At 52.8% G+C, this 22176-nt stretch overlaps 1 protein-coding gene across 4 annotated transcripts in view; it reads right to left on the bottom strand.

Moving 5' to 3' along the window:
* Positions 1–22176, bottom strand: part of Afap1 (actin filament associated protein 1) — a 130344-nt gene that overhangs the window by 39953 nt on the left and 68215 nt on the right. For all 4 annotated transcript variants that reach the window (XM_040292705.2, XM_021722125.3, XM_078020967.1 and 1 more), the window contains exons 4-8: positions 21494–21602; positions 14067–14278; positions 10687–10866; positions 4132–4227; positions 1473–1554 (exon numbers count right to left, since the gene is read on the bottom strand). In XM_040292705.2, coding sequence (XP_040148639.1) covers positions 1473–1554; positions 4132–4227; positions 10687–10866; positions 14067–14278; positions 21494–21602 — 679 coding nt within the window. The remainder of the gene's footprint in view (positions 1–1472; positions 1555–4131; positions 4228–10686; positions 10867–14066; positions 14279–21493; positions 21603–22176) is intronic.

Below are 22176 nucleotides of genomic sequence, written 5' to 3'. Positions count from 1 at the left end.
GGAGAGCAAGGGGCCAGAGGGAGGCAGAGGAACTCTGGCCAAATTACATCATTCTAACGTGTGCACATGGGGGTGCTCAACACCCGGTCCCCCATAGTGTGTGATGACGATGTGACAAAAGGAAGAAACTTCTGACACAAGCGACACTCTGGGTTGACCACAAAGACACACCCTGAGTGAAACAGCCAGTCACTACAGGACACAGCCCAGGTGACTCCACCCACACGAGGCCCCAGAGCCACAGAACTCAGAGACAGACGCAGCACTGCACGTGCCAGCACTAGGGAGGAAAGCCAGGGTTAACGGGAACAGAGTTCAGTTTGGGAAGATGGAACGGTTCTGGGGACGGATGAAGACAGCTGCCCAGCAGTGAGAATGTGCTTCATGCCATCAACTATGCACACAGATCGTCACACTGGCTGCTCTTAAGGTGTATGTGTTCTACCAGGGTTTTTAAAATGTAAATGCAGGTGAAATAAAGACATTTTCAGAAGAATGCAATGATGGTATTCGCTGGTAAATGGGTGGAAATGGAGAAAATCATGCTAAGTGAAATAAACCAGACTCAGAAAGTCAAGGGTCAAATGTTTCTCTCATATATGGACGATAGAGCAAAATAAGGAAAGGAAAGCAGTTGGGGAGAAATCGGGTATTAAAGATATGGGGTGATGGATGACAGACGTGGAGAATGAGAGGGAAAGGGGCGAATCACGGGCTGACTCTGACAGAACCCTGTCACGGGAGGGTAGGCTGGGTCCCTTGTTTACTGCAGGCCTGGTCTCCGGGCCACTGAGCACCAACAGGATGCTGTCAGCCTGGGGAGTGTGGGTGGCACTGGACCCTCCATCACTCCCAGAACCTGGGGAGCCAGAGGCACAGCAGCTTTCAAATGGGTATCTCAGGTCCTCCTTGTTACCAAGGGGAATCTCTCCTTCACATATACATAGAACATGCCAATCAGAAATAAGGGAGCGAAAGGAGGATCAGCAGAGAGAAAAAAAAGATCTTTTCAGAAAATCTTTTTAAAAAAGACTTCAGATTCTGGCCTCCTCGTCTTAAAGATGGGGAAACTGAAGTTCATGCAGGGAATACTTGCTCCTGATCATATGGCTAAGCAAAAGTAGTGCTGGGGCAGCCACTCGAGGTCCCATTCATTCCCCAAAGGTCTCAAGCAAGATGCCAGCCCCTCCTTGGTACAAATCCGTCTCAGCGATAGATCTAGCAAGGAAGCAGGCTGGCAGGAATCATCAGTTCAAAATACACATGGGCACTATGAACAAGGGCACTGCCCAGGCTGGGGCTGGCAGGATGGGAAGGTGGTCCCTGGCTGAGGTTGACCACAGGGCCCTGCTCCTGTCAGATGACCCATGGCAGGCAGGTGTCTGCAGCTGAAGCCCAGACCACCACATGGTCACTGCATGCCCACCACCCTTGCCTCCCCCAGACTGCACTCGGCCACAGGTGGGGCTTACCTTGCTCTTTTCCGTTGCACGAGGCGATGCCATTCTCCACAGCACCCTCCCCATCTGAGCTGGGTCTCTCTGAAGACAGCTTCTGTAAGGACACAAAGGGTTAGGTTGCTCCTAGAGGCCACACGGCTCTGGCGACGCTGATGGGTTGTCAGAAGCCTCTGGAAGGAAGTCAGATGTGGTGGGATCCACTCTGCACAGAGAGCCGGGGCTTCCCTCCAGCACAGACCTGCTGGTCAGGCAGCTGCAGAAGCTTCAAAATGCAAACAACCAAGAGAACCACTCCGTGGCTCTGGTGTACTGACACACGTGCGTGCCTTGCCCTCCACTCAAATCACTTTTTCTTACAGTCATGAAAAAGTATAAGGATTACTCACTAAGCCATATTTTCTTTGCAGCAGTAAATAATCCCTCATCTATCTTTTCCCTGTCATTTGCCAATAATCGGGTAAATGTCAAGTATTTACTTGTAACAAATGTACTCAGAACAAACCAGAAAGAGAGAAATTACTATCAAAACCTCCCATGGCTGGGGGTGTGGCTCAGCAGTCAAGTGCTTGCCTGGCAAGCTTGGGGCCCTGGGTTCCATCCTCAGCACCAAAATAAAACACGTCCCAGTGGGGCTTGGCTCCTTGTTTACTTCAGGCCTGATCTCCTGACGTAATGAGCATAATCAGGACTCCACAGTGTGGCAGCTGGACCCTTCCGTCCCTCCTCAGAACCTGTGGAGTCAGAGGAGGAATAGCTTCCAAAATGGGTGTCTCCGGTCCTCCACATTAACCCCCAGAGCCACAGAGACTGGCCAGCCAGACACAAAGGAAACCAGCAAGAACTCTGGTAACGAAAGTAGTGGCATGCAGCAGGCTCCTACTGTGCACCCGGCAAGTGCTCCAAGTACCAGAGCCAGCACTGCCCTGCTCTCAGACCTGCAGCTGCCCAGGAACACACCAGCAGCCCAGAGGCCAAGCTAAAAGGCGTGTCACCAGTTCTGATGGGAGTGCACCAGGAGCTGGGAGGCACTGGCGGGAGTGAGACCCATGGCATCTTTGAGAGCGACAGGATTAGCCCTGGGAATCAGACACTTAGCAGAGCTCCCTCCTATGGTCTAATAATTCAGCTCCCGGGAATCTGTGCTCGGGTAACAGGCAGAGAAGCAGCAGAGGTTTATGCAAAAGGTCTTACTACCACGTTATTTAAGCAGTCTAGAAAAAAGAAAAATGGGATAGTTGTGGGGAGAGTGGATTGCACAGCTACCTCAGTGATAAGAAGGTGGCAAAGCGTCACATCCAGCTGATGAAACTGCAGAACCCTGCTGCTTGTTATGAATGTCAAAACCTAGGAGCCGGCCAGCTAGATTCAGGCAGGCGGGAAACAAGGCGTGTAAGAAACCTGACTGCATATGATCATCCGAAGTGTAAAAGAAGCACACATAGGGAAACCTTGCGAATGCCATGGAGGGCATGGAGAGGGGCAGACTTGAGTGACTTTTTCCTGCTATTTATGTTTCCCTGAACTTTCTCAGTATTATTATACAGTAAGAGTTTATAGTCAGGAACAAAGCAACAGGCTGTTCTACTAAAATACCAGGTGGTTAACTGTGTGTCAGGTTGGAAGGGGGGCGTTTCTGGGTGATCCAATCAGTGAACTCGTATAAGCAGGCTGTCCCCCTGATGTGGGTGGACCTCACACATCATGGGAAGGCTGGACAGGATGAAAAGACCAGCCTCCTGCCTGAGCTAGAGGGCCTGCTGCAGCAGAGGCCAGGGGCCAGCCTGCATGTCACTCCTGGGCCTCTGCTGTGGCCAGGATGCACATCAGGACTTGCATCCGCCATAGCTGTGGGAGCCACACCCCTGAACAAACCTCTTTCCACACACACCCCTCAGTTCTGCATCTCTGGAGAATCCTAACACAAGGAGAGAGGAGGATCCGCTCGTCCCCTGGCTGGGGCTTTGGCAGGCAGGCTTGGGACGCTCCTAGGACACAACTGCAAGGGATGACTCCACGGCCAGAGCCAGGAACAGTCACAGTGATGTGCAGACCAAGGACATCAGAGCAGGAACGTGGCACTACAGGGTGCCCCCCCCACCTCTGGCAAGAAGGCGTGCACAGGCAACAGGCTACACGCCGACCGCTACACCCTGCACTCCTCCCAGCAAGAAAACTGGCAGAAGCAGAGGGGCGGTAAGCTCCTTCTGCCTAGGGGTTAGACCCTGGGGAAGGCAGGTTGTGAAGTGCCTGCTGCATGTCACAATAGGCAACAGCTCCGTGGCTCTGCACAAGACCCCCTAAGGTTCCACAGCTCGTCCACAGCAAGGCCCTGGAGCCTTATCCAGAGCAGATTCGGAAAAGGACAGCAAGCAGGACTGCATCTGTTTTCCAACTGCAACCCTGAAATTCTCAGTGTTATTAAAGCTTGCAGGCAATTTGAATGTTCCCAGTATAATAAGATACCAAATGTCTGAGGTGGCAGACATGCCAATTTCCCTGACTCAATGGTTACACACTGTCTACTAGTGTTGAAAGGTCACACAGCATGCACAGACATATACAATTAGTGTGTCTCAATTAAAAATAAAAAGACATTTTAAGAGAACCCAAACACCTGGAGTGACACCCAAATCACTCACGAGTTCCGGTTCCTGGAGAGACGCACCCTTACCTTCTCCAGCTCTGCCTTGGGTACTGGGGCACTGGGCGGTGGAATACACTCGGGATCCGCAGGGCCACCGCAGCCACTGTAGGCTTCCCTGATCACCTGTGGAAAGCAGAGGTTCAGGACGGAGCCCAGACCAGGGTGAACAGACCAAGGCCGACGGTGTGCAGGGAAGCTGGAGGGCCAGGAGCCCCTGGCATTGAACAGACGCAGGTCTGCACGTGTTCACGCCTTGGCTCACCCGGTGGGACTGTCCCGGGTCCCAGGGCAGCAGAGCAGAACAGTGCGCTAGAGTTCCTGCTCTGGGAAGGGCCCTGCACAGTGTAGACTTGGGCATGAACCAGGGTCCCCAGGCAGATGAGGTGGAGTGAGCAGCTTCGAGAGCCACAAGGAATGAAGGACGGAGCTTCCACGGGCAGGTGGGCAGCGACCTCAGCTCAGGCGGCTGCAGTCAAGCTGGAGAAGAGACTGGGCAGTGCCACATGGGCCAGCAGAGAGGGCAGCCCCAAAGGCGCAGAGAGAAGGGGGCTCCAGCAAGAAGGCAAGAGCTGGGCAGACAGCCAGAGCCAGCCGACCCCACGAGAAGGCTCCCTGGGAGGGAGGCGGCGATTATGGGAGGGGCAAGGCTGGAGGAAGCCGATGCACAAAGGAAGGTTTCTCAAAGTGCTCCTTTTCCTACTAAAGGCTTCAGCCCTCTGAACAGAGGGCAGAGTAAAATGCAGAGAGGCTCTTCATGGGGAGGGTCTGAGAACACTGCTGCCTGGCCAGAGACACATGAGGACAGACCCTCAGGAACGAGCTGTGCAGCTATGGAGGAGACAGTTAACTTCTCTGAGCCTCAGTTTCATCATTATGGTGTGGATATGAGGTGTCCCCCCAAAGCTCAGGTGTTAAAGTAGGAATGTTCAGAAGTGAGCCGATTATGAGCACCGTGACCTCATCAGTGAATTAATTCATGTGATGGCTTGATAACTTGAATGCATTACTGGTGGTAACTGGAGGCAGGAGGGGCATGGCTGGAGGAGGCAGGTCACTGGGTGTGGGCCCATGGGGAAAACATCTTGTCCTTCCTCTCTCTCCCCTGCCCTTTCTCCCTCCCTCCCTTCTTCCTGGGTCCCAGGAGCTGAGCCACTTTCCTCCCCTATGCCCTTCCACCAGGATAGTCTGTCACCTCCGGCTTGGGAAATGGAGTTCGCTGACCTGGGACTGAACTTATGCAACTGTGAGCCCAGAGAAACTCTTCCTTTTTAAGTCGCTCTTGTCAGGAGTTTTGGTCACAGTGATGAAAAGCTGACTAACACAAAGGAAGGCGTCAAGGTGACCCGTCTTGCAGGACTACGGCTAAATTAAGAGGAAACGAGACCTTGCACGGTAGATGCCCGAGCCAGCATCTGACCCAAACTCCTTCACCACACAGAGGGCTGTGACCACGGGCACTCGCTACGGTGGGCCTCTCTGCAACTTAGGTGGAGAGTAGGAATCACCAGCCCATGGTCCCCATGCTGGCACAAAGAGCCCTCATGGCCACCTGCTGGCTTCTCCATCACGACTAAGCTCATGCCACGTCCAGGTGTGGCCCGTCACGGGACATGAGGTGAATAAGGAAAAAGAACCACATGCTTGTGTAACTCACGCGCTCTCGTCCCCATAAGTCGGCAGGCAAGTCTTACAGAAGCCACCTGTTCCTCCTGGATCTACACTGCGGCGGGAGCCAAGCCAAGCTGCTTCTGGGCAGAAAGGAACGCCAGCCCCAGAGAGCTGGGCAGTGGCCGGGCACCAGCCTCCGCAGATGCCCTGCAGTCGCACTGGGCTGGACTCGGCCCGGAGCTGACAAGCAGGATGTGTCCCCAGGCACTCTGCTACTCGGATGCCTCATGTGCAGAGCGCAGGGTGACTTGCGTCCACACCCGAGCTGTCTCAAGAGTGGACGGCACAGGGAAGAAGAAAGTGAGGAGGCGGCCAGAGGGCTCGCGGCATCTCTCCTCCCGGTGATTTCTGAGATGCGAGCAGGACCCAGCAGCGCTCCGCCCAGAGCTTCTCCCTGCTCCCCCCTCTTCCACTCTGACCACTCCACGGCGGGTCTTCATGCCCTCCTGCCCACGTGATGACCAAATCCTCAACTGACAAGATACATTTCTACTTGATTTAAAGACAAGACTCTTTTTTCTAGGGAAGCAGCTCCTGAGCTTTTCTGCCAAACAAGAGCTGGTTTACTCCTAGTTCTTCCACCTGCTGTGCACGCAAGGCTGGGCCACTCAATCTGAGCCCCTCTCTCCTAACCTGGAACATGCACAAGATGACACCCAGGCAGTGACAGAGAAAACAGAGTGGTTACAGGATGTGAAGAGCCCTGCCCAGTACCTCTCCCTCACAGGTGCAAAGTGACTTCTGCGCTTTCCCAGTCACAGATCCAAATAAAGGAACCAGGTTTCAACTATGCACATAAACCTGAACCCGACAAATTCTCCTTTTGCACTAAAAAGCAGTACCGCCAAACCAGAACCTGCAAAATCCTACAATCTCTGCAAAAGCTTTTATACCAAGGTCTGTATTCTGTCTCCTCCTAGTTTTCCCACGGGAAAGAACATAGAGCATCTTCAGCAGAGTTGCTCCACTATCCCCTCCGCCACCTCTCCAGGGCCAGGGTCTCCTGGGGGGAGCACACACTTCCTCCCAGTCAAACAGAGCCCATCTCTTATGATTCAGCCTCAGGCTCCCACAACTCCAGGGAGCCTGCCTGGCCTCCTGCCATGGTCTGCACTATTGTCCCTCAAGGCCACATGCTACAGGCTGATCGCCAGGCTCCGGTGCTCCTGGGAGGGTGTAGACCTTTGGGATGCGGGTCCTGTGGAAGTCAGGTCACTGGGGTGTGCCCTTGAAGAGGATGTTGGGACCCTAGTTGCTTCCCAGCTGCCTCACTGTGCGCTCCTACCATGCCGTTCCGCCTCACCAGGCCCAGAGGCAAAGGCAGACCACCAGCCACAAGCACGGGCTGGAGCCTCTGCAACCCGAGCCTAGCACTTTTCCTCCCCTAAGCTGTCTGCGCAGGGATGGAAAGCCCACTACCTCTGCCTCCCTGTGGTCCACGTGGCGTGGCCACCCTCGCACAGCCCCAGAGGGCCAGGACTGCTCTTCCCGGACATGCTCCTGGGCCTGAGTGTCCTCCACACGGCGCTCCCTGACAGAGGCTGGGTCCTCTCAGCTGTGCTCCAGGGCCAGCATGTGACAGCAGCTAAAAGTCTGGTCAAGGGGAAAAATGAGGGAATGAAAAACTGGGTTGAGAATCTCTATGGGGAAAGGAATGAAGGAAGGAAAAGCCAAAGAAACAAGGCTGCCACCAGGCAGGTCGAGCCTGGGACACGGCCTCTGTCCTCTGCACTGAGTTCTGAAAGCTTCACAGGAGAAAACACTGATGTTTTGGGCACAAAAAAGCCACCTGCATACGCGCCCTGCCAGGCTGCCTCCCAGGGAGCTGCTCCCTGGCACAGCCAGCTCTCCCACACCCGGCTGCTGGCGGCAGAAGTGGCCCGGCCACAGAGCCAGTGCCTGCTGACAGCCTTTAAGGAGCCACACAGAGGAGCCAACACAGCGCACGCTGGCCACCGCACTGCCTTGTTGTCCAGCCACTGATTCCTCTCCCAGCCAGAACTGAGATTCCTGGCAGAGGGAGCCATGTCCCCCACAGTGCTTGGGAAGGGGGAGGCACATGGCAGGACAGAGACCCAGACAGCAACTGGGGACATTCCTGCCATCACAAGACCGTCTTCCCCAGAATCAACAAGGATCCTGCCCAGGACTCAGAGGAGGTATGTGGGAAGGCCAGGGAGTCACTTCAATGGAAGAAGTTAGGTCACCTCGTGTCAGTGTCCTGCCCCCTGGCTCTCCATCGAAGGCCAAAGGCACCTTCAGGGTTAGTTCAGAAGAACAAACAGAGGCTCTGTCCCCCTGGGCCTCAGGAGGACTACACACGAGTGTGCTGCACCAACGTAGCTCTATTTAGAGAGCCACATTCTGTAAGGACTTCAACACGTACTGGAGAGAACTGCATCTGAATGCAAAGTCACAACGCTCCAAAAACTAACTGTTATATGTTTTGTGGTATTTTTGTTTGCTTTTAACTTGAACTCTCTTCTCCAGAAACACAATCTCTGCACATTTTTTAAGGAAACCTCACCACTCTGCTTCTGGGAAGATTGGCTCTTGTCTTCTGCTTGACCTCTGCACAACGGTTCCTGCTTGCAGCATCTGCACACACGCTCACACACACATACACACACACACGCACACACTCTCACACACACACTCACAGCATACTCACACACATTCATACACGCACACACTCACACTCATACACTCACGCACACATGCACTCTCATACACACTCACGCATATACTCACATACTCTCATGCACACCCACACTTGCATTCACACACTCACATTCACATGGACACACACACACATTCACACATGCATACACACCATCATGCACACACTCATACACACACACACATGCACACAGTCGCACACACGCACACTCTCTCTCTCTCACACACACACACACACCAGTTGAATCTGGTAGGAGCTGTTGCCGCTGGACGGTGCAGACACAGAACCACTCTGGAAGGAATCCCTCAAGAGCGCAAGGCCAGGCCTCCAAGGCCACCCACCTCCAGCTCTTGGGCTTGACAGAAGCATGTGTGTCTTTGTTAAAGGGTTTTTAATGTTATATTAAAGCTGTTTCAAAACATCTACAGCCTGGGCCACGAGCTAGAACGATGCAGGCAGCAGCAGCTGAGGCTGACTCATGGCCCCCATGGCATGGGGCCTCCTGTTAGCCGGGTAGAGTCCCATGGAGACCTGGCAGGGTGCAAGGAACAATATCATGTTTTCATGCTCTAGCTGTCTATTACACTTCGAGAGTGAATTTAAGTCATTTTCTCCCTCTTCCTCCTTAACAATTCCTGTGACATCACTTCCACTTGTAGCACAGTGGGCAAGTCTGGGCCAGAGAGGTGTGTGCTGGGCCAGTGTGGAGGCTTCTCTGTGAAGAGCACAGGACCTGGGACCCACACAGCGATGCCCGCGGGAACCTGTGTGATCCTTGAGGATTCCGCAAAGCCACGTGGAAAACTCATCTCGATCATGTTCGTCTACTGCTGCCTGAACCAGGAGGGGCATTTCCGTCCCCTCACATGCATCAAGAATCCCTGCAGGGACCCAGAAAAAACCAAGGTGACTCTCTGTGGCTGGCAGAAGCATAACTGCACAAACGACACAGCAACCTGGCAGAATCCATGATGTCAGAGGTGGGCACGTCCTATGCCCAGAGATGCCCTGTGAGGGTCCCATCTAAGGAAACTGAGGCATAAAGCCAGAGGACACACTCTACAGAGCTCATGGCACGTAGATGCCCAAAGAGGTCCCACTCACGAGGATGGCTGAGAAAATTCTGAGTGGCAAGAGCTCTGGAGGACAGTGGGGTGTGAAGCCACTTATGTGAAAGTCTGAAACATGAGCAATCATGTCATCTATGGTCATGGTTCAGGCATGCCAAGGGACAGCATGGTTTGGAAGCATACGCAGTTATCACCAGACTCAGGACACAAGTTCCCTCAGAGGAGGGAGGGAGGGAGGGAGAGATCAATTCTACCTGTAGCGTTCTTGACCCGCAAACAATATAAATGATAGGGGACAAGACTTCTGGGAGGTGGTGCCTCATAGATAACCTCAGTGCCCGGATAAAAGAGGCTCCAAGAGTGGCCTTTGCCCTTGCTACCATGTGAAGGCACAGTGAGAAGACAGCTCTCCACTGCAGAGCAGCCATCTCCAGACGCCAAATCTGTGGCACCTTGGTCTTGGACTCCCAGCTCCAGCAGCTGAGGGAACGCTGAGGGAAAGAAGACACCACACACTGTCCGCTGGCTTGTTTCTGTTGTTTATAACCCACCCAGCCTACGTTACTTCATTAAAGTGGCCTGCCATATTCAAAATTAGAAACACAGTGAACAAAACAAATTTAACAGCAGATTAGAAACTGTCAGAGAGAAACAGTGAACTGGAAGGTAGCAAGGAAAACAAGCCAGACTGAAGAAGAAGAAAAGAGGACAGTGAATACAAAGAAGGGATAAGAAGTAAACTTGAGACGGTGGGACAAAATCAAACACAGTGTCAAGGAAGTGGGGATGGGGTAAAGCTGTCTTTTAGGAAAAGGTCTGAACAATTTTTCCCAAAAGATGACAAACAATCTACCAATTTAAGAAGCCCAGCATGTATCAAGCAGAATAAACAAAAAGGGACCCATATCCAGACACAATGAAGTGAAACTATAGAAAATAAAAATAAAAGAGAACTCCCCAGAGCAATCTGCAAATGGGGACAGATGGCCTCCTTGAGATGGGAGCCACATGAAGAGGGACTCTGATCGTATAGCGTACCCAGCTGTCAAGGACACAACTATTCAGCTTCATCTATTTTTAGCTTGAAAAAAAACTAATCAAAATAAAAGAGGACCTAGGAAGAGGGTGGGAAGTGGAATGGCTCCGAGTCACCAGGCGGCCCACCTTCAGCCACTGCTCGGCTTGCTCCTTGCTCTGGACTGCGAGGACAAGGGGGTCGGTGCCTTGCTGGGTGATTTTCAGCTCATGCTTCTTCTTCTTGCTGTCTTTCGGGATGTAGGTGATGTTGCAGCCTTGGAGAGGCAGTTCCATCTGAGGCTGCTGGTCCTTGGAACTCTTATAGCACTGCATTCAACACAACAAACCAATGTATATGGTAAGGAGGCTTGAAGAGAAACACTGATAAAACCCAGCATAATAAAACCTCGAGCACAGGCAAGCTTCAGGGGGTCTGACCCCAAAGTGGAGACGCTCAGCAGCTGCAGACCAGCAGGTGTCAAACCCATGCACCACTTCACACCAGCTGGCGCATGTGCCTGTTAATTCAGCAAAGGTTTACTAAGCATCCGCTTCAGTAGGAAATAAAATGTTCCTAGCAGGATGGAGCCTATGTTCTAGTGGACTTTCTTCACTAAGTGGATATACTTATATAAAAACACTTACATTTACATGAAGAATAAAGTGGAAAGTGCACTACCAGATGTGGTGCAACAGCAAAGCCCTAGCATGGAGCCACAGTCTAATAACGTGACACCTGTGGCCTGTGCTTCTTGGCCATGGCCCTCCCTTTCTGAAAGGCAGGCGAGTCACTTTAGTAAAGGTATCAACATGTGTGCCCGGAGGACAGCTATGCCTTGAGTTCGCCCCTCTAGTGTGTGAGAGCAGCCAAAATGCAGGCTGCTCCACCTACATCACAAAGTTCACGAGGTCCACTGAGTCCCTCACAACTGAGACAGGTTCCCGTCGCTCTTGCTTACTCTCCATCTGTAACAGAACCAACTCTGCCGCAGCCCCTGCCTGTCCTCTCTGTTTAACTGTAGCACTTAGAGCCCAAGCATTACTCTTAATGGGGATACACAGCCCCAGAGGCCAGATATCTGGGTCCTAGCTCTGTTAATATGTAATCTGGTCCCATGTCCGTGTGGTAAGGCATGTTCACTGTTGGCGTTATTGTTAAAGCCCACTATCAGCAGCACTCCGCCTGCTACCAGGCACTGGGTGCTCACATTACAAGAGCCACTTTATACATGTCTCACAGCTGTCTGTGCTGCAGATTAGGAAACTGAGGCTCCACTGGGTAAGTGACTTGCCCATACAGGACAACTGAAGAGTGCAGACAGGACTCCAGCCCACAGGGAGAAGGGCAGGGCCTGCACTCTTAATGGGGACACAGCATTGTTGGTGAGGAATCAAGGAACAGGCACCAACTTTCAGAGCAGTTTCTAGAGTCCTTCCCTGGTTCACAGTGTTAAACCCACGACTCTGGGGTAAGGAGAGATCCACTTAAAAAACTTCCAACTGATGGCAGCCTGCCTAAGATGGGAAAAGGAAACTCTCCAGAACGGCCCACCTCAGGCTGCTATGAGTGCCATTTAGCAGAATTTTGCACTTGAATAAATGTAAAAAAAGATGGGAAAGGAAAGTAACAGCCTGTGGAGGAATGAGGGGTTTACAGTTTGCATTTTTCTGTAAGCTAATGCCACGCAGTGAGTAAGTCATCAGCAACATGACAAAGGCAGCCTAGTGACTGGCAGAGTGGCCCAGGGAGACTGCCTCTGGAACAGGACACTACCAAGGTGGCCCCTAAGAGCAACTTGGCCGGGGCCAAGGGTGGAGCAGGACCTGGCAGGGAGGCCATGCAGTTCAAATTCGAGGCCTCAGGGACCCGTGGGAGGCGGGAACTGCAAGGCTCTGCTGCAGTTGCCCCAGGGCTAGTCTGCACAGGGCCCTGCGCACAGATCCCAGGGAGGAAGCTTGACCTCGGGCTAGAGGACCCCTTCTAAGAGGGCTCAGTGACCCTCCCAGCAGGCCAGGAAACAAGTGTTCAGTTCTGAAGGGGGACTGGGCGCTCCACAGTGCTACCCCAGAGCCACCTGGGCGGAAGACCTTACTGTTCCAGAGGAAGATTCAACAGAGTGTTAATGGTATGTGTGTGGGAGGACGGCGAGGGTGCAGGGAGGCGCTCATTTCTGTTTACAGCCTTCAGGACAGGCGAAGTTTGGAAGTCACTTGCTTCTATCCTTGTAGCTTTTTAATGTCAATTAGGTCATCCAAGTAGCTGGATCATAGGTTATTTCCGAATGGAAAAAGTTTCCTAATAAAAATAACTAATTCTGATCTTGCATTTTATCAAAGACCATGCTGGTTCTCCATTAATTTCTTCTTTAACATTTATAACTAAGCTCTAGTACTGCAAGTATCATCCTGGCATGGAGAGGGAAACTTGCAGGAGACCAAATGGCAGAGAAAGGAGAGGAGGAGGACAAGGGAGAGGTGACAGAGGGGACCAGGGCCCTAAACTGCTAACCCACAGGTGGCCATGAGGCTCTGCACCGTGCCCACACTCCCCTGTGGGGTGAGCACTGACTGTGTCTGTGTGACACTCACACCCTGCAGCCTCTGGCCCGGAGCATAAGCAGGGAGGTGCTATTCCTACTTCTTCCGTGCTCTGGAATTCCCAAGGGCGGCATTTTTGGCACGTCTAAATTTGGGAGAAATTCAGGCCACACATGTGGAAAAATATGTGCTCTCAGTGTTTAAAAAATAAACAAAAATAAACATAGTCCTAGGAATCTAAGACTCTCACAATTCACAGATAAAATTGGGTTAAAAAAAAGGATCATCTGTTCCATTAAACATGAAACAAAGATTTCCAGGTTTTCTATTTTAATGACACACCTCTGAGTGGTAATTTTCCCCAAGTTTAATTTTAAAGAAAAACCAAAGGTAAAAACATACCCTATAGTTCATAACTCTAATAAGCAACCTTGGATTCTACAGGGAGGGAGAGGGGAGGGAGGGAGAGAAGGAGAAGCCAGGAGCAGGGAGGGGTGGAGGAAACACCCCAGGCAGGCTGGGGGCCCCACTTCCTCACAGAACCCCCAGGGAGAACACCCAGGCATGGGGGCTGTGCTTCCCACCCTGCGTCTGCTGCTCCAGTTAAAAAAAAAAAAAAAAAAACAACTTGGCACTAAGCTTTCCAGAAGAATTTCCTTTTCTGCACACCCCGCAAGCCTTGAACCGCCTCCCCACCCCACTGCCATGACCTGGCTTTGAGGAATCCACTGACTCACTACAAATGAGAAAACCCATCTTGCAACCCCTGGCAAGTTTGTAACTGTGCCTTTCCACTGACACAAACCGCAGGCACAGCCCAGTGACAGGAGGGGCAGCCCTGGGGACGGTAACTGGGACTAGCTCCCCAGCTCCTCCTGGCGGGTACTGGCCCAGGCTCCCGGGGAGCGCCTCCCTCCCACGGCTGGTGTCACAGTGCCCTGGGCCTCTGTGCCCTCTGGCTCCAAGGGCCGCTGACTGGAGCACCTCACCAGCAGCTTGGCGTCCTTGATGACACAGAGCAACTTGGTCCACTGGCCGAAGCGCTTCTTGCGCAGCAGGAAGGCACAGATCTTGGCATCCTTCACCAGGTCCATGGACGCCTCCTCTGAGGGCCACTGGTGCCGGGTCTTCTTCCCCTTCCCCTCCTCCTCCTCTTCATCATAGGACTCGTAGGAGCTGCTCATTGCATCTGAGTCATAATCTGCAGAGACAGAGGAGCACAGTGAGAGAACCCGACCCTGGAGTGCTCTCTCCTCGGGCTCAGAGCACATCCTGTTACTTCTAACAGCCAAGGAATTCATGAGAAAAGAGCTTTTGCCTCTGAAGAAAAAAGATGACTCTCCAGAGTCCAGGAGAGACGCTCAACCCAAGGTTTCAAACTGAAGTGTTCCAACTTCTCTCTCTCAAACCACCTGTCCACCATTCCTGTGGCCCAGAGCTGCCTGGCGAGATCAGCCTCCCCTGCACTCTGGCTCACAGGGCCTTGGCTCCCGAGCCCACTCCTGGTTGGTAAAGCCTCAGTCTACACCACCTTCTTGCCACTGGCCTCCTCTCATGCACAGAGCCTTCTGGACTTCAGGGACCAACTAAAGGCCTCCTCTCCCCGGAGTCACCCTTGGAACTGCACAGGAATTTCCCCCACCCTTCCAATGGAGTCCCCTCATTCTGAAACACACTAACACAGACCAGGTTGTTTTGAGTTTCCCAAAGACATCATGCTGTCCCTTACCCGAGACCTCTGCACAGGCACAGCCTGCTGTGCTTCCACGCACCCTGGGGCCTTGACCTGGGTGAGGGTGCGCACCTTCAGCACTTGACTTACAGACACTTCCTCCTGCAGGCCCTCCCCAAGTACCAAAGCTGAGAGCCAGGCACCAGCCTGTAACCCCCAGTATCTAGGTGCTGAAGTTTTAATTCCCACGTCACTGAATTTAGAGACAGAACTTTTAGGTACAATTAATGTTAAATGAGGTCATAGGGCAGGATCCTACTCCAACAGCTGGCCTCACAAGAGGAGGAGAGAGATCCCAGTGCCTCCGCACCACGCCCTTGTGTAAAGGAGTAAGAAGGCAGCACCCAGGCTGGGGTTGTGGCTCAGTGGTAGAACCTTCGCCTAGCATGCACGAGGTACTGGATTTGATCCTCAGCACCACATAAATGTAAAATAAAGATATTGTGTCCACCAAAAACTAAAAAATAAATTTAAAAAAGAAGGCAGCACCCACAAGCCAGGCACAGTCCCTCACAAGAACCCACCAGGCTAGCACCCCAATCTTAGCAATTCCAGCCTCCAGAGCTGGGGAAGTAAAGCCTGTGGTCTAAGAGCCCCTGCAGCCCAGTAGATGGCATTCTGTTCCACACACACTGGGCCAAACGCTCCCAGTTCCATGCATCCTCATGCAGCCATGCTGGGTGGTCAGCGGCTCGAGACAATGCCGATTCACTTCTGATGAACCCTAACCCTGGGATCACCAGGGACACATTCACTGTTCCAACATAGTTGAAGAAGGATGCCTGACGCAGCAGGACTGACAGATGAGGAGGAGCAGTGGCAGTGCCGTGGGCCACATGACATAACACAGGCTGTCATGCCCATGACGATGCCAGACAGGGCCACTCCAGGAGAACTGGGCTGCACGAAATAGTGATACTGACAGAGAAATGCCTTTTTCTTTGGGTCCTGTGACAGCTCTTCTGACCCAGCTCCCCCAAGGAGACAAGGCAGGCAGGAAAGAAGAAGAGCAGCCTCGAACTAAGTTTTATTGGGGAGAAGCAATCCAAACGAGGCAAGGGGTCAGGTTTCGGGGGTAACTCTAGCTTCCTGATGTCTGCTGTCAGCAGGTTGATTGACATCTAGGAAGGCCATGCCTCTCTCATGTGCTATGTGATGATAAAGGCAGAGCCACGAAAGGGACACAACGTGCACAGCCCAGACAGGGGCATCTTCAGTCCAGTCTGCTCTGCGCTCAAGGTGCTCACAGCTCACACAGCCCAAGGCTGGCTTGCCACGTCTCCACATTCCTGTGCTCAAAGCTAGGGGGCGCTCAGCTCCTATGTGGCAGCTCCCGACCACAGACCCTCCACACGCACGCCTGTCACTACAACAGGGAAGTGCACCCAGTGGTGACGTTCACAATTCAGTGTTCTGGCAAAGAATCAATACTTGGGACAAACAGATGAACGATCGAAGGTGAACTTTCAGTGGTGAAAAGAAGCCAAGGAGGATTTGAGGCAAGAACCAGACCGACAGCGTAACCCTGGCAACAGCCCTGAATGGGCAGGGCCCAGGGGAGGCACCTGCCATTCTGTCCAGGTCCATGCACAGAGCCTGTGGGCGACACGCTGAGGAAACAGGCCGAGGGCTTGGTAATCATGTGGAAGATGGAGAGCGGTAGAGTGGCGGCCCTCGGGCGCTGCTTCCTGTCAATCCTCCCACAGGCAGCAGGAAGGATTGAGAACTCTCCACCCCTGCCACCACAGGGCCTGCCATCGGCCCCTGTCACACGGCAGCACAGGGACCACCAACCTTGCATCTTAGGTAAAGTCAGCTCCCCTAGGCCCGCCACACTCCGAGTCTCAGCAGCCGTTGGCTGTCGGCTGCTCTGTGCCCACCACTGCTGCAGATCACCACCAGAACGCCTGGCAGGCTGCAAGGGACAGACGCTGACGACCTAGCGTGACCCACATTATCACAGGCAGGGACTGAGAGCCACAAGTGCAGGACCCAGGAAGAGAGAGCTTCTCATCCAGACCCTGGACGAGAGGGGGCCAACAGGACGGAAGCCGAAGGAGGAGGTCTCAAGCGAGCCTGAGAAGAGGGCATGGGCCAAGCCACTCTCGACAGCCTCCAGGGCAGCAAGAGGCCTGTGCTCCTGTGCCACCACCGGAAGAGACCACGGTGGGCAGGCTTCAGGGTGGCGGATTCCACCCTGACCTGGGCAACTGTTCACCTTGTGGGAATCACTGGCGATATATTCAAATCTTATGCCTTTTTGATAAATACATTGTATTTTTTAAATACCCATCAGTGAAGGGAAGTGACAGGGCATGAAACCGAGGATGGGTCAGGGGCAGGCAGAGCTCCCGTGCCCTGCTGCGGTCCAGCCAGATCAGGACTGCCGTGGACGCCATCATGTTTAGTTTGGAAAACCAAGAATCCCTCAGATCTCAGCTTATTTTCCTGGACCATCATGTTCAATAAATACTTACTGAACAAATGAAGAGAAGAGCTAGTGAAGTGTGAATACGGAAAGGAAAAAAAAAAAGAACTAGTGAACAATTTCGCCACACGAGGGGACAACCATGACGCGTTCCCTCGGAGATCATGTGCAGCATTTTCTTGTGTTCCCGCTGACATGCAGAAGCTGAGGCAGAGTGGGGAAGGGACAGGGTCTCTTCTAGATTACAAAGGCCCTCACTGGTGCTCTCAGCTGCAGGAGGTGAGGCCAGTTGGGTCTCACTTGGAAAAAAAGAAAAAGGACACCCAAAGGTTACTAATCTGTCCCAAGCCACACCCCTAAAGGGTGGCAGCTGAAATAGGAAGCAGACCTCCCGGTTTTGAAGTAAAAGGTAAACCATGTCCCCAGGAGCCTGCCTCATCTCTGGGAATGCGCTGAGGCTGACAGTTAGAGAAAGACAGTAAGTTCACTGTCCTGCTTCTGAGAGCAGAACTGAGTCATTTCTAGAAAAACTCAGCCAAGCCAGCAGGAAACAAAGAGAGAAGCAGTAACAGAGCCTCAGGGAGGGCCGGTTCCAGCGGACATCCCAGCCATTGCCCAGTGGCGAGAAAGTTGGCCCTAACTCCTCACCCAGGGCTGCTGGTGTCCAGCACTCAGACAGTGCCTTGGATCCCAGGAGCCAGCTGTGGTTGGCTGGGGCTCTATACCACACAGCCAGGTCAGGGACACTCTGTGACCAGTTAAGGAAGACCCGACTGGGGGAAAAATCACTGATGCCCTCTGTTATGGTCACGCAGGGCTCAGATACTCCACAGAAACGTGGCAGGAAGGGCCACTTTTGGAGGCCACGTGGGACAGCCCTGACAGTCTACATGGATGTTTAGCCTTCATAAGGGATGCTCCAATAAGCTGTTCTCTTTGAAGATAAAATACTCAACCTAGAAGAAGTATCAGGAAAGTCATGGCAATGTGCACATCTGGCACACCCGGCCATCAGAGACCGGGAACCTGCCTGCTGCAGTAGCCTGGCACCATGGCTGTCCACGGCCATCGCTCCCTCACTGGGATCACCCAAGCACTCACCCTCAACCCTCCATCAGAGCCGCACAAACTACAGACAAGGGGCAAGTGTGGAGCAAGAGCCGCACAAACTACAGACAAGGGGCAAGTGTGGAGCAAGTACCAGCATCCTCTCCTCTGTGTCCCCCCCCCAAGGAAGCAGGACAGGGGCAGCTCACCATGACACTCTGGCTTTGATAGCTGAGAGGAGAGAGCTGCCAGGCCTCTCTTGGTTCCTGGCCGTGCTTTATGAAGAGAAGGCAGAGGACGGCTCCCAAGCAGTAGCACATGGCTGTGTTCTGATGAGTGTCCCCCAAGGCCCATGTATTCAAGGTCGGTCCCCAGGGTGGCATGTCAGGTGGGGCCTGATGGGAGAGCTTTAGGTCATGTGACCTGGAGGGGGGCTAGGAACCCTACCTCTCTCAGGTCTGTGTCCCAGCCATGCCCATGCATGCCCGCCATAATGTGCCACCCTTGCCACAGGCCAAAGCAGTAGGGCCACTTGCAGTGGAACTGGAGCCTCCAGACTGTGAGCCCAAACAGCCCCGTCCTCTCTCTGTCAACTGCCTCAGGAGCCCCATTACAGCGACGGGAAGCTAACTGATAGGGCTGTGCTTCTCTTCATTTCAGGAGTTCTGAGCACAGCAGGAGGCATTTCACACACACATAAAAGACAGAATGGAAGGGCTTGGGGCTGGGGCTCAGCAGTAGAACGTGCATCTAGCACATGTGAGGCCCTGGGTTCAATCCTCAGCGCCACATAAAAATAAATAAAATAAAGGTATTATATCCAATTACAACTAAAAAATAAATATTAAAAAAATGAAATAGAAGTTCAGCCTGGAAAACCAAGAGGACGACACCCAGGAGCTCCCAGAGCTGCCACTGGCAAGTGTGAGCACTCACACGCCGACCTGATACACAGGAAGCTCTTCACCTGCGTTGGTCTTAAATTCTAGTGGGGAAGAAACAGACAGTAAACAGTGGGCTCCAGAGGACGGGATGTGTCCAGACAGAGGCCATCAGAAACACACTGGTGTCTGGAGCTGCTCTCCTAGGCTTCAGCAGCAGCTCGTGGTAACAATGACCACACTGGACGCCACAAAGGGTCTCCCCGTACCATCTGCCTGCTCTACACACAGCCCTGCAGAGGGCCAGACTGAGGCAGAAAAACAGGGCAGGGGCACCGCTGGGGGCAGAAGCGGTGCTAGGTGGGGTGGGTGGCAGCTGCAGACCACGGGAGCTACATGAAGACTGTGGCTTTCACCCCTGAGTGGGCTTGGAGGCTCTGAATGAAGAGGTGACCTGCTCAGGCTCTGAGATGCCCAGTCCGGCAAAGCCAGCCTGGCTATAGTTAGAAATGTATGGCATATAGTTGGTCTATATACATATGGTATATGTATGGCCCACAGTCAGGATATGTGGCATGTGGCCCACAGTCAGGGATATGTGGCATATGGGCTATAGTTAGGAATACTCTAACTCGCTCAGCTTCCTGGAGACTCAATGTATTTGAAATCATCTTGTCGTTCTCGCAGCTACTCTGAGGATCAGATAAAGGACACAGGAAAGCCCCATGTGACCCTGAACACCCAAGGGTAGGTGTACTGCACCTGTCACACTATGGCTCACGGCAGGTCTATAAGGCCAAGATGATCCCCAAACATGAGCTGTATCAATGAACTGGGTGCACATGTGCCCGTACCCCCTGAAATCAGGAATGACATTCTAAACTGTGCTCCTTGACAAGAGAGAGGGACGAGGGCAAGAGGAGAGGGGAAATAGAAAACTAAAAATGAAAATGAAATCTGAATCTGCAGCCAAACATAAGAGCATAGCAGGTCTGTACTGAGTACAGAAGTCATGTCTCTTCTTGACTGCCCTGACGGTCCAGGCTAGCTCTGGCCAGGAGAGAAACCTGCAAGGGTTCTGGCAGAAGGGAAGGAACCCTGGGAGACAGGCACCAGCTACCCAATCCCGGGGAGGCCTGGCCTGGAGGCACTTGCTCTTGTAGGCAGCCCTTGCCCTCACGGCCACTGTGGCCTTGGTCTCCAGTGACCTCAGGAGGAACCAACCGTCAGTCTACATTTTCAGGGGGAGGAGGTGCACAGGCTGAAGGAAAAGGGGGACCTTTCAACATACTAGATTTCTCAATCTTCAGACTTTCAACTTCACTGGGCCTCGTAGCCAACTTACATTTCCCAACTGGAGCATGTGTTCGAGTGGGGCTAGACAGCAGCGGGGTTCAGAGGCAGGACCCCAGGGAATTTGGTGTCACCTTCCAACATCATGTTGGATTCTGCTTTGCTGAGGTAGCCACATGCTGCCAAGGAAGGGAAAGACTCCAAACACAATGTCTCTGTGGAGCAGAGACTTCAGGTAATGCCACGTACACTCTGGCTGAGGGCTCGTCTCCTGAGGAGCACAGCCACGGGGAGACGGCTGAAGGGAGGACCGTGCACTGGAGAGCTGTGTGTGAAGTCAGTGAGCACACTCACTCCTCACAGACCCATCTTTCATAAAAAAGCAAGGGCCTTCCCCAAGGACATATGCTCACACATTCGACTTCTTGAGACAACAGCACTCTGCCTGACAGACTGAGAGAAGAAATAACATCAATAATTCAAAAAGAAGTTCCAGAGATAGTGAGAGAAGGGTTTTCAGCAGTAGCATGTTACTGTCTGTATTGGAAAGCTGGGTGCTGACAAAGGTGTGCTCCCATGGATCCTCAGCAGGCCCCTACTGGGCCAGGAGAACTATGACTTTGTCAAAAAATCCCCAATAAAACCTGCATGCCCCCAGAAGGAACAAACAAGTAAAGAGAAGTCTGCCCCCTGGGGGTCTTCGTTCCATGCCCCTGACTCAAGCCAATGCTCGGCGTGGGAGGGACACCATGCCCCACCTAGGAACAGGGCGGGTCGCAGCGCTTCCCTTCCCACAGAGGGATGCACTTCATCGCTGCCTATCTCCCGGCCAGAGGCTCCGCTGACTCTGAGTCACCAGGAAGGTGGTGGTCAGATGAAGGCGCTGGCAGGCACCTTGGCCTTTCCAAAGCCCTCTGTCCTTAGGTTCCAGATTCCCTTGGCCAACACTTACCGTGTTATAGTCCCCAGTCCCCCTGCATGCCCAGCAAGGCCCCTGGGCTCTGCAACAATCCCGCAAACCACTGGCCCACTCACTTGATGTGATGTATTCCGGAGCTTTCCCAGGACTCAACGGCACGGCCTCCTCATAGTAACCTTCCGGGAGAGAGGATGTCGGCAAAGGTGGAGGCCCGCTGTCAGGAGGCTGAGGGGAAAAAGAACACCGTGCTCACATTAGCATGACCACTGGAAGGAAACGGCACATTAGCAGGTGTGGACTAGCATTTCCTGCTTTCCTTTACCAAGTTTTATTATACTTAAAGCTTCATCCGAGGGTTTCATAAACTGACTTCCACACCACTCACATATAATTGAATCAAGCCTTTATTGAAGCACACCGGTGGTGGCTGACCAGAACATAAAGGTGTCCCCCTGATCAGCCCCGAACAATTGCAAGGGCACTCCTTATAAGCCTGAAAACCACAAAAGGGATGTTCAGGGGTCTAGCCAATGCAAGCAAGCCAGGTTACAGAAACAGGACAGTGCAGTCAGGAGGAGGGAAGCCTAACCAATCACAGTTAGCCCAGTCACCCCAGTTACAGAAACAGAGCCCCGATACCTTAGTTACAGAAACAATACCCCATTAGGTAGTTCCGTGTTCTTAAAGGTTTCTATAGCAAAAGGAAAAGAACATCTTGCTCCAGTCATGACTCTTCTACGTGGCATGGTTGTTTTACAGGATGAAGTCATAAAACAAAATGGAGTCACATTTGCTCCTA

The sequence above is a fragment of the Ictidomys tridecemlineatus genome, chromosome 9 (assembly GCF_052094955.1).
Source record: "Ictidomys tridecemlineatus isolate mIctTri1 chromosome 9, mIctTri1.hap1, whole genome shotgun sequence".
NCBI classification, from domain to species: domain Eukaryota; kingdom Metazoa; phylum Chordata; class Mammalia; order Rodentia; family Sciuridae; genus Ictidomys; species Ictidomys tridecemlineatus.
Note: the sequence above shows the minus strand (reverse complement) of the source record. Positions and strands in the feature narration are given on the sequence as shown.